This window comes from Lepus europaeus, chromosome 4 (assembly GCF_033115175.1).
Source record: "Lepus europaeus isolate LE1 chromosome 4, mLepTim1.pri, whole genome shotgun sequence".
NCBI lineage: Eukaryota > Metazoa > Chordata > Mammalia > Lagomorpha > Leporidae > Lepus > Lepus europaeus.
The window spans coordinates 93,042,699-93,059,611 of NC_084830.1; the positions used below are offsets into that span (position 1 = coordinate 93,042,699).

At 37.9% G+C, this 16,913-nt stretch overlaps 1 protein-coding gene across 1 annotated transcript in view; it reads left to right on the forward strand.

The window, feature by feature from the left end:
• Positions 1-16,913, forward strand: part of PXDNL (peroxidasin like) — a 547,360-nt gene that overhangs the window by 272,497 nt on the left and 257,950 nt on the right. Inside the window, exon 4 of the mRNA XM_062189595.1 lies at positions 15,996-16,067. Within this exon, the coding sequence (XP_062045579.1) occupies positions 15,996-16,067 (72 nt within the window). The remainder of the gene's footprint in view (positions 1-15,995; positions 16,068-16,913) is intronic.

Below are 16,913 nucleotides of genomic sequence, written 5' to 3' on the forward strand. Positions count from 1 at the left end.
TCTCTTTATATAGCCTACATCCTAAGGGAGATGTGAACCTCCTTGGGAAGGCACCCTGTTGACTTCCATTACCTAGCTGGTCTGGGAGGAGAGCTGGCCAGGTAAAGGAAGGTGGCAACTCCAACAGGATATATACAGTTCTGCCTGCAATGTTACTGACCCTGGTTGGCCATCTCCTCAGCAGCAGTGGTCACCTTGGAAGCTGGACTGAATGAAGGGCTTTTCAGCTTAGAGCCAATAAGATCTGTGGCTCTGACCTGGGCGTCCTTCGATTCCAGGGCAGGTCCATTTCCAGTGATCCAACTCTTGGCTGGCAGAGCTGCCAGGGCTCTTCACCCTTTGAATTACATGTTTCCATAAGGCTTTTGTGAAGTACCCTCATGTGTGTAATGGAAATATAAGAAGAGAAGAAAATGAAAAAGAAACAGAACAACCATTTGAAGAAATAATGGCTGATAATTTTCCAGAAATAATCATGCACAAGAAACACAGATCCAGAAAGCTTAGAAAATAGCAACCAAAAAATTTACATCCAGGCATATCATATTCAGATTTCAGAAAATCAAAAGACAAAAAAATTCCTTGAAAAATAATACAGGTCATGTTAGGCTTCACAAATCATGCAAGCAAGAACAAAGAGTGAAATGGTATTTAAAATGTTGAGAGAAAAAAACCCAGTGACCTAGAATTCTGTATTCTCCAGCACAGGAGAAGGAGAAATAATGACTTTCTCTGACAAACAAAAATTGAAAGAATTTGCCACTAATAGCCTTGCTTTGCATGAAATATTTGGAAAGTTCTTCAGAGACAAGGGAATGGTAAAGGTCAGAGACTCAGACTTACGTAAAGAAGACAGAACACTAAAGAAAGAATACAGGCAAAGTATAATTTTTTTTCCTCTTTCTTCTTTTCTTTTTTTATTCTTTTCTTAAAGATATATTTGTTTATCAGCACTCTGGCCTCAGAATCAGCCCTTAAGGCATTCTGATCTGGCTGAAGAGCCCATGAGAGTATTTTAGGCATGGAAAGCCAAGATACTCTGGCAAGAAAAAAAAAAAGAAAAAAAAAAAAACCCTAAATGAAAGATCTCTGCAAGTGAGATCCCAGTAGAAAGAATGGGCCATCAAAGAAGGAGGTGCCTTTCTCTGGAGGGAGGAGTGAGCCTCCACTTTGATTATGACCTTGTCTAAATAAGATCGAAGTCAGTGAACTCAAAAGGCTTCCATAGCCTTGGCAACTCATGACAAGAGCGTAGGGAGATTACTGACGCCATAAACAAGAGTGTTAATTTGTTGGGTCAACAACAGGAGTCACTGTGCACTTGCTCCTCATGTGGGATCGTTGTCCTTAATGTGCTATACATTGTGATTTAATGCTATAACTAGTACTCAGACAGTATGTTTCACTTTGTGTTTCTGTGTGGGTGAAAACTGTTGGAATCCTTACGTAATATATACTGATCTGATCTTCTGTATATAAAGATAATTGAAAATGAATCTTGATGTGAATGGAAGGGGAGAGGGAGCGGGAGTTGGGAGGGTTGCGGGTGGGAGGGAAGTTATGAGGGGAAAAAGGCATTGTAATCTATAAGCTGTACTTTGGAAATTTATATTTGCTAAATAAAAGTTAAAAAAAATAGTGCTGCAATAAACATGGGAATGCAGGCAAAAAAGAGATATATTTGTTTATTTGGAAGGCAGAGTGAGAGAGAGAAAGAGAGAGAAATCTTCCATCCACTGGCTCACTCCTAAAATAACCACAACAGCTAGGGCAAGGCCAGGCAGAAGCCAGGAGCCAGAAACTCCATTCCTGTTTCCCATGTGGGTGAAGGAGACTCAAATATTTGAATCATCAACTGGTTCCTTTCAAGGTACATCAACAGGAAGTTGGATCAGAAGCAGAGTGTTAATCAATGGCTTAACCTGCAACCTGCTGCTATTTTTCTTACACTTCATTGATATATCAGATATGAGTTTGTTCAAAATAACAATGGCAACAGTGAATTTGATATCTTATGGATAAGCTAACATTATTCTGAGGGAAAGAAGGAACATATTAGAAGTTCTCTGCTATAAGTTAGCAGCATTACACACAAAGTGATCAGTTGGAATGTATTAATGCTCTTGTTGCATGTTAGTAGGTTACTTATTGAGGGAAAGTGCTCCTGAAAAAAGGCTGAGTTTGATCCCTTTCCCCACTTCACATGCATTAATGTTCCCTTTTTTCCTTTTGTTTTCCAACATGACATGATGCAGCATGAGGCTCTTGCCAGATGTGGATTCCAAGATATTGGACTTCCTGGCCTCTAGGACTCTAAGAAGTAAATTTCTGTGGTTTAAGTAAATTTTCCAATCTCAGATTTTTTTATATAGGCAGACAAAACAGATGAAGACAGGGTCTATTCTCCAAGAAGACATAGTAATATCTTTTTAAATATTTTATTTATTTGAGAGGTAGAGTTACAGACAGTTAGAGCGAAAGACGGAGAGAAAGGCCTTCCTTTTATTGGTTCACACCCCAAATGGCTGCAATGGCCAGAGCTGTGCCGATCCAAAGCCAGGAGCCAGGTGCTTCTTCCCGTTCTCCAATGTGGGTGCAGGGGCCCAAGGACTTGGGCCATCTTCTACTGCTTTTCAGGCCACAGCAGAGAGCTGGATTGGAAGAGGAGTGGCCGGGACTAGAACTGGAGCCCACATGAGATGCCAGTGCCAGAGGCTGAAGATTAACTTACTGCGCCACGGCATCTGCCCTGAAGACATGATAATATTTAATATGCATGTACTTAAGAGTAGAATATCAAATTATATGAGGCAAAATCTGATAGAACTTCCAGAAGGAATGGATGCTTCCATTGTGACAATTGGAAACATCAATACTCCTCATTGGGTATGGGCAGATCCAGCAAGCAGAAAATCAGGGAGGACAAAGGTGAACTAAATAGCACCATCAGTCAACAGAATCTATTTGACATTTGTGAAATAATCCATCCAACAAGAGCAGAAATACACATGCTTGTCAAGCACACATGGTGTATTCACAATTCTAGACAATATTGTTGGACACAAACGTGTCAACAAATCTAAAAAAAAAAATAGAATACTTGCAAAGTAGGTTTGCAAGCCATAAAGCAACTAAACTAGAAATTATTCACTGAATAATAATGGAAGAATCTCAAATATCTGCAGATTATTCTGCACACTTAAGGTAACACATGGATCAAAGAACAAGTCTCTAGAGAAATTTCAAAATATCTTGAAAGGAATGAGAGTAAAAATACAACTTACTCATATTTATGTGATGCAGTGAATTCAGTGCTTTTAAAGATTTTCGTAGTGTTGAATACAAATATTACAAAGGAAGAAAAGTATAAAATCAGTAATCAAGGCTTCCTCTTTAGGAAATAAGAAAAGTAAAGAAATATAAACCTAAAACAAGTAGAAGAAAGGAATAATTAAAAAGAGAATAAATAAATAAAAGTGAAAAAATCATAGAGAAATTGACAAAATAAATTATTGGTTCTTTGAAGAGATTAAAAAAGTAAGTAAAATTCTAGTCACGCTCATGAAGAAAAAGGTGAGAAAAAACAAATTATTAATATTACCGAAGAAATGGAGCCATCCCTAGTGAGCCATAAATATTAAAAGGATACAAATCAATAGAATCAGAGGCAAAAAGAGAAATGTAAGAACAGATACCACAGAAATAAAAAGAATCATCAGCAAATACTACAAAGAGCTATAGGCCATCAAATCAATCAAGAAGAAATGGATGGATTCCTGGACACATGCAACCTACCAAAATTGAGTTATGAAGACATAGAAAACATAAACAGACCAATTACAGGGACTGAGTCAATAATAAAGACCCTCCTAACAAAGAAAAGCCCAGGACTGGATGGCTTCACTGCTAAATTCTACCATTTAAAGAACTAACTCCAATTATTCTCAAGCTATTCAAAGCAGTTGAAAGGGACAGAATCCTATAGAACTCCTTCTATGAAACCAGCATCACCCTAATTCCTAAACCAGAAAAAGAAACAACAGAGAAAGAGGACTATGGACCAATAACCCTGATGAACATAAAGGCAAAATCCTCAAGAAAATGCTAGCTAATTGAATAAAACAACACATCAGAAAGATCATTCACATTGACCAAGTGGGATTTATCCCTGGTATGCAGGGATGGCTCAACATTTGCAAATCAATAAATGTGATATATCACATTAACAAACTGAAGAATAAAAACCATACGATTAGGCTGGCGCCTTGGCTTAACAGGCTAATCCTCTGCCTTGCAGCACCAGCACACCGGGTTCTAGTCCCGGTTGGGGCGCCGGATTCTATCCCGGTTGCCCCTCTTCCAGGCCAGCTCTCTGCTATGGCCCGGGAAGGCAGTGGAGGATGGCCCAAGTCCTTGGGCCCTGCACCCGCATGGGAGACCAGGAGAAGCACCTGGCTCCTGGCTTCGGATCAGTGAGATGTGCTGGCCGCAGCGGCCAATGGGGGGTGAACCAACGGCAAAAAGGAAGACCTTTCTCTCTGTCTCTCTGTCTCACTATCCACTCTGCCTGTCAAAAAAAAAAAAAAAACAAAAAACAAAAAAACAAAAAACAAAAAACAAAAAAAAACCATATGATTACCTCAATAGATTCAGGGAATGCATTTGAATCAATACAACACTCTTTCATGATAAAAACCTTAAGAAAATTGGGTATAAAAGGAACATTCCTCAGTACATTCAAGGTAATTTATGACAAACCCACATCCAACATCTAATTGAATGGGGAAAAGTTGGAAGCATTCCCACTAAGATCTGGAATCAGACAAATATGCCACTCTCATCATTGCTATCTAATATAGTTCTGGAATTTTTAGCCAGAGCATTTAGGCAAGAAAAAGAAATCAAAAGGATACAAATTGGAAAGGAGGGAGACAAGTTATCCCTATTTGCAGATAACATGACTCTATATATAAGGGTTCCAAAAGATTCCACTGAGAGACTATTGGAACTCCTAAAAGTGTTTGGTAAAGTGGCAGGATATAAAATCAACACACAAAAATCAATAGCCTTTGTATAAACAGACAATGTCATGGCCTAGAAAGAACTTCTAAGATCAATCTCATTCACAATAGCTACCAAAAATAAAATAAATAAATAAATTTAACCAAGGAAATCAAATATCTTTAGGATGAGAATTAAAAAAAAAATCAAAGAAAAACAGAAGACACAAAAATATGGAAAAATCTTCCATGTTTTTGGATTGGAAGAATTAATATAATCAAAGTATCCATACTACTTAAAGCAATTTACTGATTGAACGCTGTCCCAATTAAAATAGCAATGCCATTTTTCTCAGGTCTAGAAAAAATGATACTGAAATTCATATGGAAACACAAGAGACCCAAGATAGCTAAAGCAATCTTATACAACTAAAACAAAATTGGAGGCATCACAATACCAGATTTCAAGAAATACTAAAGGGCAGTTATAGTCAAAACAGCATGGTACTGGCACAAAAACATGAATGTAGGCCAATGGGACAGAATAGAAACTCCAGAAATCAGTCCATTCATCTGAAACCAACTTATCTTTACAAAGGAGCTAAAATCAATCCCTGGAACAAGGGCAGTCTCTTCAGCAAATGGTGCTGGGAAAACTGGATCTCTATGTGCAGAGGTATGAAACAAGACCCCTACCATACACATTATAAAAAAATGCACTCAAAATGTAAATGTATCAAGGACTTAAATATAAGACCTGATACACTCAAAATACCAGAGAACATTGAGGAAACTCCCTAAGACGTTGACAAAGGCAAAGACTTCTTGGAAAAGATCCAAGAAGCACAGACATTCAAAGCCAAAATTTACAAATAAGATTACATCAGCTGAGAAGCTTCTGCACTGAAAAAACAAAACAAAACAAAACAAAACAAAAAGCAAAACAAAACAAAACACTCAGCAAAATGAAGAGGTGATCGACAGAATGGGAGAAATTATTTGCAAACTATGAAACTGATAACGGATTAATAACCAGAATATGTAAAGAGATCAAGAAACTTAACAACAACAAAAGAAGCAATCCAGTTAAGAGATGGGCAAAGGACATGAATAGGAATTTTTGAAGAATGGAAATCCAAATGGCCAACAGACACATGAAAAAAATTCTCAGAATTACTATACCATTAGGGAATTGCAAATCAAACTCACAATGAGGTTTCACCTCACTCCAATTAGAATGGCTCTCATACAGAAATCAATAAACAGTAAAAGCTGGTGAGGATGTGGGGAAAAAGGTATCCTATTCTACTTTTGGTGGGAATGTAAATTGTTGCAGTCATTGTTGAAGACATAATGGAAATACTTCAAAAATCTGAAAATAGATCTACCATATGAGCCAGCAATCCCACACATGGAAATTTACCCAAGGAAAATAAAATAAGCAGATGTAAATGTTACCTGTACCCCCATGTTCATTGCAGCTCAATTCACAATAGCTAAGATATGGAGTCAACCCAGATGTCCATCAACTGATGACTGGAAAAAGAGAAACAATTTCTTGAAAGACATAACCTACCAAACTCACCCAAGGAAAAAATCCAGATAATCCAGATAGACCCATATCTTTTAAACAGTTTTAATCAATGATTAATAACCTTACAAAACTGAAAGCATCAGAGCAAAGATGATTTCACTGGTACATTCTACCAAACATTGAAAGGAAAATGATACTAATTCTCTACAGTCTCCTCCAGAGAAACAGAGGCAGTAGGACTACTTTCTCATTTACTCTTTCAATCCAACATTACCTACTAAAAACTGTATCTATAGACCAGTTACTCTCAGGAACATGTGTACAAAAATCTTCAACAAAACATAAGCTAATGAAATTTAACAATGTATAAAAAGAATTATACATCCCAAAGTAGTAGAATTTATCCCTGATGTGCAAGAGTGGCTTAGAATTTCAAGAATCAATGAATGGGATGTGTCACAGGATAGAGAAGAAAAGTCACAATTATATCAGATGATAGAAAAGAAGCTTTAGACAAAATCTAATACTTAACTTTGAGCAAACATGGAGGAAGGGTAACTTTCTCAATTTGATTAAGAACATCAACCAAAATCTATCTATGACTATCATCATACTTAATGTGAGAAATCATTGCTTTCTCATTAAGATTAAAGACAAGGCAAGGATATCCCCACTTCCCTTCCCTAGTCATTATTTTACAGGAAGTCCTAGCTGATGAATCAGGAAACAACAGATTATAAAGAAATAAATGAAACCACTGTTACTGGCAGAAGACATGATTACTTATCCAGGAAATTCCGAAGAAGCAACAACAAATCTGAGATTAATAAGTAATAACAACATGGCTTGGGATATACAAAAGATAATTACTTTCTTATGTACAAAATTTCACTCATGATTTCATCAATCGTGGAATAGCCTTGTCTATTTTATGTAGCTTGCAAAATTATAATTTTTTAATTTTATAATTTTTTTTGACAGGCAGAGTGGACAGTGAGAGAGAGACAGAGAGAAAGGTCTTCCTTTTGCCATTGGTTCACCCTCCAATGGCCGCCGCGGTAGGCACGCTGCGGCCGGCGCACCGCGCTGATCCTAAGCCAGGAGCCAGGTGCCTCTCCTGGTCTCCCATGGGGTGCAGGGCCCAAGGACTTGGGCCATCCTCCACTGCCTTCCTGGGCCATAGCAGAGAGCTGGCCTGGAAGAGGGGCAACTGGGACAGAATCCGGTGCCCCAACCGGGACTAGAACCCGGTGCGCCGGTGCTGCAAGGCGGAGGATTAGCCTGTTAAGCCACGGCGCTGGCCAATTTTTTAATTTTGTCACTGTATATTTTTATTAACTGACAATCTTCTGAAAAGAGATCCCTTCCCTCCCCCACCCCCCATCACATGTACCTCTGTCTTTCTGTTTTCTTCTCTTCTCTCTTTGGACTCATGGAATTTTCAGTTTAATGTTTTATAAACAGTTCCATCATCATTGCTGCTCATCCTCATAGGAGTTCAAAATACGGCTAGTGGGGGCCCTTTCAAACCAACTGCTTTGTCCTTTTGACAAGATCTTATCACACTTGAGTGCGTTCTATAACATGGGACATGTATATTAAATACCACTATTGCCTAGGACCCAGAAATAGCCATTCATTCAAAGATCTTGATTTCCAGTGAAAAACAGTGCTTAAAAATAAAATCCGAACAGCAGGTGTCCTTTCAAATCTTTTAGAGGACAGAATTATTTTTTAAATCAGCCTGAGCTGATTAAGACAACTGCATATGTTCCTTAATCTACTCTTGAAAGGTGGGGTGAAGAAGTTAACACATTATCTCAGCAAGTGTTTCTCAACATTTCACTGTAAAATCTAGGCTGGATTTTTGAGACTCAAAAGTTGAACATTTGATATCTATTTTCTGTGTTCCATTATCAAAAATTACTAGTGGAGTTACAAAGTTCACATATTTATCTTTCTGGGCTTAGGAAAAGGATCTTTAGTTAGTTAAAGAAATTCAACGAAGCATGCAAGACAAAGAATGAATTGGCTAAATCTTCTGTTATTATGGTCAAATAACATAACATTTCATGCTATGAATAACCCAAAATATGAAACAGAAATTTTAAAGCACCATTACTCTCCAGGGCAAACAGAATATAAATGAACTTGATTTATTTTTTAATTTACATATATTACAATGTAATACAATTTTTAAGGATTTATTTATTCATTTGAAATAGTAACAGAGAGGCAAAGAGAGGTCCTTCACCTGCTGGTTCACTTCATGAATGGCCATAAAGGCCAGGGCTGGGCCAGGTGGAAACCAAGAGCCTGGAACTCTGTCCTAGTCTCATATGTGGGCATCAGTGGTCCAAGTATATGGATCTTCTGATTTCCAAGGCATATTATCATGGATTCAAAGTGACACTCTGATATAGAACGTAGGTGTCACAAGCAGTGGTTTAACCTCTGCACCATCACAGCAGCCCAAAGTAATACAAATTCTCACTTATATTGTGAAAATAAATAAGCAATATATTAATATATGGTTGTCTTAGAAAATTTTGAAAAATGCAGAAAATCACAAAAATAAAATTATGCAAAACCCTGGATCTGCCATCACTATCAATGTTTTGGGTATAATTTTTCTTTATTTAGAACACAGATATGTTATACAATTTTGATTGTTTTTTACATCTTTTGAATTAAAAAATTTAATTGTGGTAAAAACATGTAATACACAATATACCACCTTAACCATTTCTAAATGCATGGTCTAGTAGTATTCAGTATATTTGCACTGTGGTTTAATTGGTCTCCAGAATTTATTAAGTTTGCAAAACTGAAATTCTGTGCTCATTAAAAAATAGCTCTCCATTTTCCTCTTCCCAAAGAGCCTGGCAGCTGACATTCTCATTTCTGTTAATGTGAATTTGAGTACTGGTGACACACATGTAAGTGGAAGTTCACAATATTTGTCTTATTGTGACTGGCTAATTTTATTCACTTCATGCCGTACAGGTTTATCCATGTTATACCATGTGTCAGAAGGCTGAATACTATTCTGTTTGTTTATACTCCATTCTGTTTATCCATTCATCCATTAGTGGAGACTTGGAGTGCTTCCACCTTTTGGCTGTGTAAATAGTGCTGGTGGGAACATAGAGATGGAAATGTCTCTTCTACATCCTGCTTTCAGTTCTTTTCCTATATATGCCTGAAGTGGCATTGCTATATCATGAGGTAGTTCTCTTTGTAGTTTCGACAAGCCCTCCTGTTTTTCATAGTGAATACATCACCTTACGTTCCTACCAAAAGTGTACAAAGATTCCTACTTGCCCCATATCCTTGCAAACATTTATCATTTTTAAAAATAGTCATACTATAATGTGTGAGATGATATATCATGACCTTATTTTGCAATTTATTAATTATTGGTGAGTTATGTTGAATATCTTTTCATATTCTCATCAGTCACTTTTGTATCCTCCCTGAAGAAATCTCTACTGAAATCTTTTGGCTATTTTTAAAAAAAATATTTATTTATTTATTTGAAAGGCAGAGTTACAGAGAGGAAGAAGCAGAGAGATAGCGAGAGGTCTTCCATTTGCTGGTTCACTCTCCAGATGGCTGCAACAACCAGGGCTGAGCTGATCCAAAGCCAGGAGCCAAGAGTTTCTTTCAGGTCTCCCACGGGGGTGCAGGGACCCAAGGACTTGGGCCATCTTCTACTGCTTTCCCATGCCATAGCAGAGAGCTAGATCGGAAGTGGAGCAGCCAAGACTTGAACCAGCGTCCATATGAGATGCCAGCACTGCAGGCGGTGGCTTTAGCTGCTATGCCACAGCTTCGGCTCTCTTGGCTTTTTTTTTTTTTTTTTTAGTTGGGTTGCTCTTTATTGCTGAGTTACAGTTCCTTCTACGTATTAACTCTATTAGATATATCAACTGGAAATATTTTCTCCTATTGTGTAGTCTGTCTTTTCACTTAATTGATTATGGTTTTTTTTATTAAACTTTTATTTAATGAATATAAATTTCCAAAGTACAGCTTATGGGTTACAATGGCTTCCCCCCTCCCATAACTTCCCTCCCGCCCACAACCCTCCCCTTTCCCGCTCCCTTTCCCCTTCCATTCATGTAAAGATTCATTTTCAATTCTCTTTGTATACAGAAGATCAGTTTAGTATATATTAGCTAAAGATTTCAACATTTTGCCCATATAGCAACATAAAGTGAAGAAACTACCATTGGATTACTAATTATAGCATTAAATAGCAATGTACAGCACATTAAAGACAGAGAACCTACATAATTTTTTTTCAAATTAATTAATTTTCTATGCCATTTCCATTTTAACACCAGGTTGTTTTTTTTTTCATTTCCAATTCTCTTTATATACAGAAGATCACTTCAATATATAATTAGTAAAGACCTCATCAGTTTGTGCCCACACAGAAACACAAATTATGAGGATAAAGTATTACATTGTATATCTAGAGTCAGTACAAAAGCTGATCAGGTCATTGTTTCTTATAGTGTCCATTTCACTTCAGCAGGTTTCCCCTTTGGTGCTCAGTTAGTTGTCGCCGATCAGGGAAAACAAATGATATTTGTCTCTTTGGGACTGGCTTAATTCACTCAGCATGATGTTTTCCAGATCCCTCCATCTTGTTTCAAATGACTGGGTTTCATTGTTCCTTACTGCTGTATTTTGATGCACAGAAAGCCTTTCTTTTAAAAACGTAGTTTATTCTTTATTTAAAAGACTGAGAGACAGAAATAGAGAGAGACAGATAGCAGAGATCAGCAATCTTCTAGTTTACTCTCCAGCCATCTTTAATAGCTGGGACTGTGCCAAATCAAACTAGGAGTGGAATCCAATCAAGATCTCCCATGCACCTGTGCCATCTGCATCAGTAGGAAGCTGGCATTGGGGAGTGGAGCCTGACTCAAACCCAGAACCTCTGATATGAAATGTGAATGTTCTAAGTGACATCTTAACAGTTATGCCAACACCCACATTAATGCACAGAAATTCTTAATTTTGGTGTAAGCTTTATCTATTTTACTTTTGTTGCCTTTGCTTTGGTGTTATAGCCAAGAAACAACTGCCAAAAAAATGTCTTGAAGGTTTCATCTCATGTTTGCTTCCAAGATTTTGTACAGTTTGAAGTCTTATATTTAGATCTTTGATCCACTTTGAGTTAATTTTGTACATAGGGTAAGATGATGTTCCAACATCATTCTTTTCCATGTGGATATCCAGTTTTCCCAACAATTTGTTGCAGAGTTTGTCCTTTTCCTATTTTGCATTTTTGGCACCCTTGACTATGTATGTGATGGCTCATTTTTGTGCTATTTTAGTCCACTGCTCTATTTATTCCATTAATTGTATACTTGTCTTTATGCGAGTACCACGCTGTTTGGCTTAATACACATTTGTAATAAGTTTTAAAATCAGGTAGTGTGAGATCTCCAATTTTGTTTTGTCTTTTCACATGACATATGAGTTTTAGGATTGGATTTTCTAGTTCTATTTACAGGGGATGCATTACATCTGTAGATCATTTTGGATAGTATTGACATTTTAACAATATTAAGTCTTATGACAATGGGATGGATAATCATTTACTTGTATTTAATTTCTTACAGTAACAGTTTGTAATCTTCAGTGTACAAATTTTTCACTGCATTGGTTAAGTTTATTCCTAGTTGGTTTATTCTTTTTTTATGTTCCTGTAAATGAAATTGTTAAGAAGTACTTTTAAAATTGTGATTTTATATTTTTATTTTAAATTTAAATATAGTATCAGGTTGATTTTTCTTGATTTCTCTTTTTAATATTTATAGATAACTTTTCTCACAGTGATTAAACTTGGTACATAATAATCATCTTGGTATTAGTTTATTGCAATGTTGGCTTCTTGATTTCTTCCTTCTCTTTAATACCAGTCCTCTGTAAGATACCTCATGCTGGTAAAGTGCCTCCCCCTATTCATTTAAGTCTCTTTCTTTGAATTCTCCAGGAGCCAGGAGCCTGTCTAAGAGAGGTACTCCTTAGGCTAGTACCTCACCTTTCCCTGCTCCATTTCTTTCCAGCGCCCACCATATTCTCTTCATCTATGAGACCCCAGCAGAACTTGCTGCAGAGGGGACTCTGGAGTTTACTTTGCTGCTCGTAGTGTTTCTCCCATTTGAATGGAAATTGGAGTTACTCATGTAACTAATATGACTCTGTCTCCAGATTATGTCACAGCTCACATTGTGGCTGATGGTTTTTCTTCTTGTTGAGCTGGATGACTTTCAAGGATTATGTGGAAATAGTTGCATTCAGCTGGTTACCATCATCACAGAATTTTTCCTGCAGATATTCACACATGTGGCAGTACATCTCAAATTCAAACTCTGTTGATGCAATCAATCTGTGCAGATCTTACCATAAATATTCTGTTCTAATTTTTCCCCCTATTATTTGGTCATTTTTACTTTATTATTTTCTATAGGACTTTAAAATGATTCTGTATATCAGAGGCAAAATATGACATCATTTCAAAATGTTCATGGAAATGAATTAAAAGTTAACTATATTTCAGTGCAACAAACTTTTGCAATCTATACACATTTCTGTGGACTTTTTAAAGATCTTTCATGTGATGATGGGTAATTTTCAGTTTGTTTTAAGGTTTTATTTATTATTTATTTGAGAGCTAGTGTTACAGATAGTGAAAAGGAGACACAGAGAGAAAGGTCTTCATCCGCTGGTTTACTCCCCAATTGGCTACAATGACCTAAGCTGTGCTAATCCGAAGCCAGGAGCCAGTTGCTTCTTCCTGGTCTCCCATGTGGGTGCAGGGGCCCAAGGACTCGGGCCATCTTCTACTGCTTTCCTAGGCCATAGCAAAGATCTGGGTTGGAAGATGAGCTGCCAGGACTCGAACTGGCACCCATAAGGGATGCCAGCACCACAGGCAGAGGATTAACCTACTGTGCCACAGCACTGGCCCCAATTTTCAGTTATAAGCTTTGAGAATCCTCCATGAATAATTGGATCACTTTATCTTATTTTATGAAACAACTTATCATTATTTAAAATTGATAATAACAACAAAAGTCGATTACTTGGTTTAAATACTCCTCTGTAGAAGCTGAGTCAGCTTCTCTAGACTTCAATATAGAATACTGTGAAAGTGACATGGCTCTTCATCATTTTAATGTTTGAGGGTCCTTGTCATGGAGGTATAACTGAATCCTCTGCGATGCATCTTCAAAATCATGTTGACCTGATATGCAGCCCTAGAACAATGGTTTTCAACATCCCTGCATATCATCATCACCTACAGCATTTTGAGCATTTCCAATGCTTATTCCAAAATCAGAACCCCTTATTAAATCAGAATTTGTGGAGGCAGAGACCCAGACATTGTTCTGAGGCCTGAGGAGGAGCCCAGAATGATGCCTTAGACTTAGTCCTGATTCACAGTGACTCATGCACACCCACAGGTGAGAGTCACTGTGGTTTTTGAGACCACAGCTTAAGGCTCCTTACAATCTGTTAAAAAAAAAAAACTTTTTGGAAAACCCTAACATGCAGCTATATTTTTGTTTACTTTGGGTCAGATCACAATCTGTCAAAGACAATCAGAGCCCAACAGAAGTTCGAGTGGTGAACACAAATTTTATGCAGTGTTCTTGCTGTAGAGGAAATGGGGCTCCAGTTCAGAACAGAGTCCTTTCTGAATACATCAAAGAAAAGTGGGGCTTTAGGCCAAGGAGTAGGAATCAGAGGATGGAAAACTACCACAAGGAGACATCAATTCCGGGGAGAATGCTGGGTGAACCAACCTCCTGAGGGTTCCTGCTGAAGGAACAGGGTGGTCAGTTACCGAGGGTAGGGAATGAGTTTCACTGGATACCAAGAATGATCAGGTATGGGAGTTGGGGACAATTATTGCTAAACTGGATTTTGCAAAGAAATTAGCACATGGAACTAAGAGAAGGTTCAGAGGCCTGACTGAAGTTCGGCCAAAGGAAGTTCATCAGATCCTCTGCAGTGCCAGATCATTCTGAGGAAAACTTCCAGTTGGACACTGATCCATGGCGGTCGCTAGTGGCTGAGACACCTACTGGAGCTCTCATCTGGGGGAGGGAATGCTAGTTGGGACCATCTCAGGCTTCACTAAACAGGTTTTGGGAGGACAGTCCTCTCTTCATGTTCTGTCAGAAGGGTGATTTCTGTGGTTCTGTGTAGCCAGTCAGGGCTACAAAGGAGCAGGCTTAGAATCACCTGGACAGCTTGTTAAACTGTGGTTTCCTAGTCCCTGTCCACCCGTCAGTTTGTGAGTGAGGAGGTTTGTGGGTGAGATCTCAAGGAGGTATTTTTATTTTTTCTTTCTTTATATATTTTATTTATTATATATTCCATATTATTTACTTATTATGTATTATTATAAATAAATAAAGGATATGGAAGGATGGATAATATTTATTTTGGGAGAGAGAGTGAGAGACAGTGAGAGCGTCCATCCATTGGTTCATTACATTCCCCAAATGTCAGCAATGGCTAGGCTGGGAGTCAGAAATCCAATACTCGTCTCCCACATGGGTGACAGGAGCCTTCACCACATGAGCCATCACCAGTGCCACCCAGGGTCTGTGTTGGCAGGAAGCTGGAGACAGGAGCTTGAGTGGGAATTGAACCAAGGCACTTTGATGTGGGATGTCGATGTCTTAACTAGTGCCTTAGCAGCCGTACCCAAAGCCAGTTCCTGGAGTGGGTATTTGTGACAAATCACCAGGTGGTTCTGGTACACCCACAGCATGAGAAGGCACATTTCAGAAATTTCAGGAATTCTGATGGCCTCAAACTTGGAGAGACACAAATAGAACACACCTAGGGTTCATTTCATGCTATTCCCAAAGATCAGAGATGAAAAATAATCTTGCCATCCTGGGTTGAAAAATTACACAGGCAGTGCTCATATGTCACACACATTGTTTCCATTGGTAAGCTTAGAGGTACCATCATATTTGTCAATCCATTCACAGTATCCCTTCCTGTAGATTTTTAACAATCACTGCAGGGCCGAAGTAATCTATGGAGCTGTTAAGATGTTTTATCCCCATACAATGATTCTTACGCTCATAGACTTTGCAAATGTAACTCCCTGTTGAATACAGTCAGTGTCATATTGAATTGTAAAATGTCCTTCCCAGCCTAACTTTCGTTTTCTTAGAGAAATTACTACCCAGTATGCAGTGGTCACAATTTCTTCATAATTGCTATGAGTTTCTTAACGTTTTTAGTCCAAAGGTCCCTTTGAGAATTTGATCAGAACCTTGGAACACTCTTACCAGGCAATTCTTTGAACATCCCTTAAGCATGTTAGGTCCACACTTAATTTTTCTAAGTCCCCATTTAAGACATGCAGTATCTATACCAATTTGTAATTTAATGAAATTTTGTATGTTTTTCAGGTACCTATACAAGAATGAAATTCATGCACTAGATAAGCAAACATTTAAAGGCCTCATATCCTTGGAACAGCTGTAAGTAATAGAAATGTCCTTACTGAATTGCTGGTGCTTACGGTTCAAATAGAAAACTTTTGGAATGCCAGTATGTGATAGTTGAACAATTATTTTAAGCCTTGTCATGTGGCTCTAATGATTGAATATTCTGTCATTCGTTGGCTAGAAACCAGAATGTATGAGTTGGCATGAAGGCAGGGCAGAGCACTCAGCTGGAATCCCAGTTCCTGTTTTTATTATTAGTTGTGTGACTTTGGGCAAATTAGCCTCCCTGAGCTGCTGTTTCCATCTCTCTGAAATGCAGATAGCTCTGCTGTGAGGATTAAGCTACTGCATGCAAAGACTAGTTTATTACCTGCCACAAAACAGGCATTTTATAGAAGTAATTTATAGTTGTGATTAAGGCTAATTTATAAAACAACTTCAGACATTTAACTGATGTGGAAACTCCTAAAACATGAGATCTAAATAACTTCTCATTTTACAGATGATAAAATCAACTTCAAGGCTAATTTAATGACTTGCCCCAAATTAAAAGTCTAGGATATACCCCATGTGAAGAGATAGATAGGTCTGGGCCTCTTAACTTACAAGGCCTAAAGCCCACCAGATTATTATCAAGCCCCTTCTATCAGGTTCTATTTGCCTCTCAATCAGAAAAATTACTTGTAGCTTAGACAGCACCTTTCTTAGCACATCTAATAATGACTCTGTCCTTTGTTCTAGACCCTGTCTAGCACACTTGGGCCTCATTCCTTTGTAATCATAACCTCTACTCTACCACCAATGGCTCTACTCCCAACCTGTGTGTACTGACGGTCCTCTTCCCCACTTAATGCTGTATGATTGTTCAAACCTGGTAAA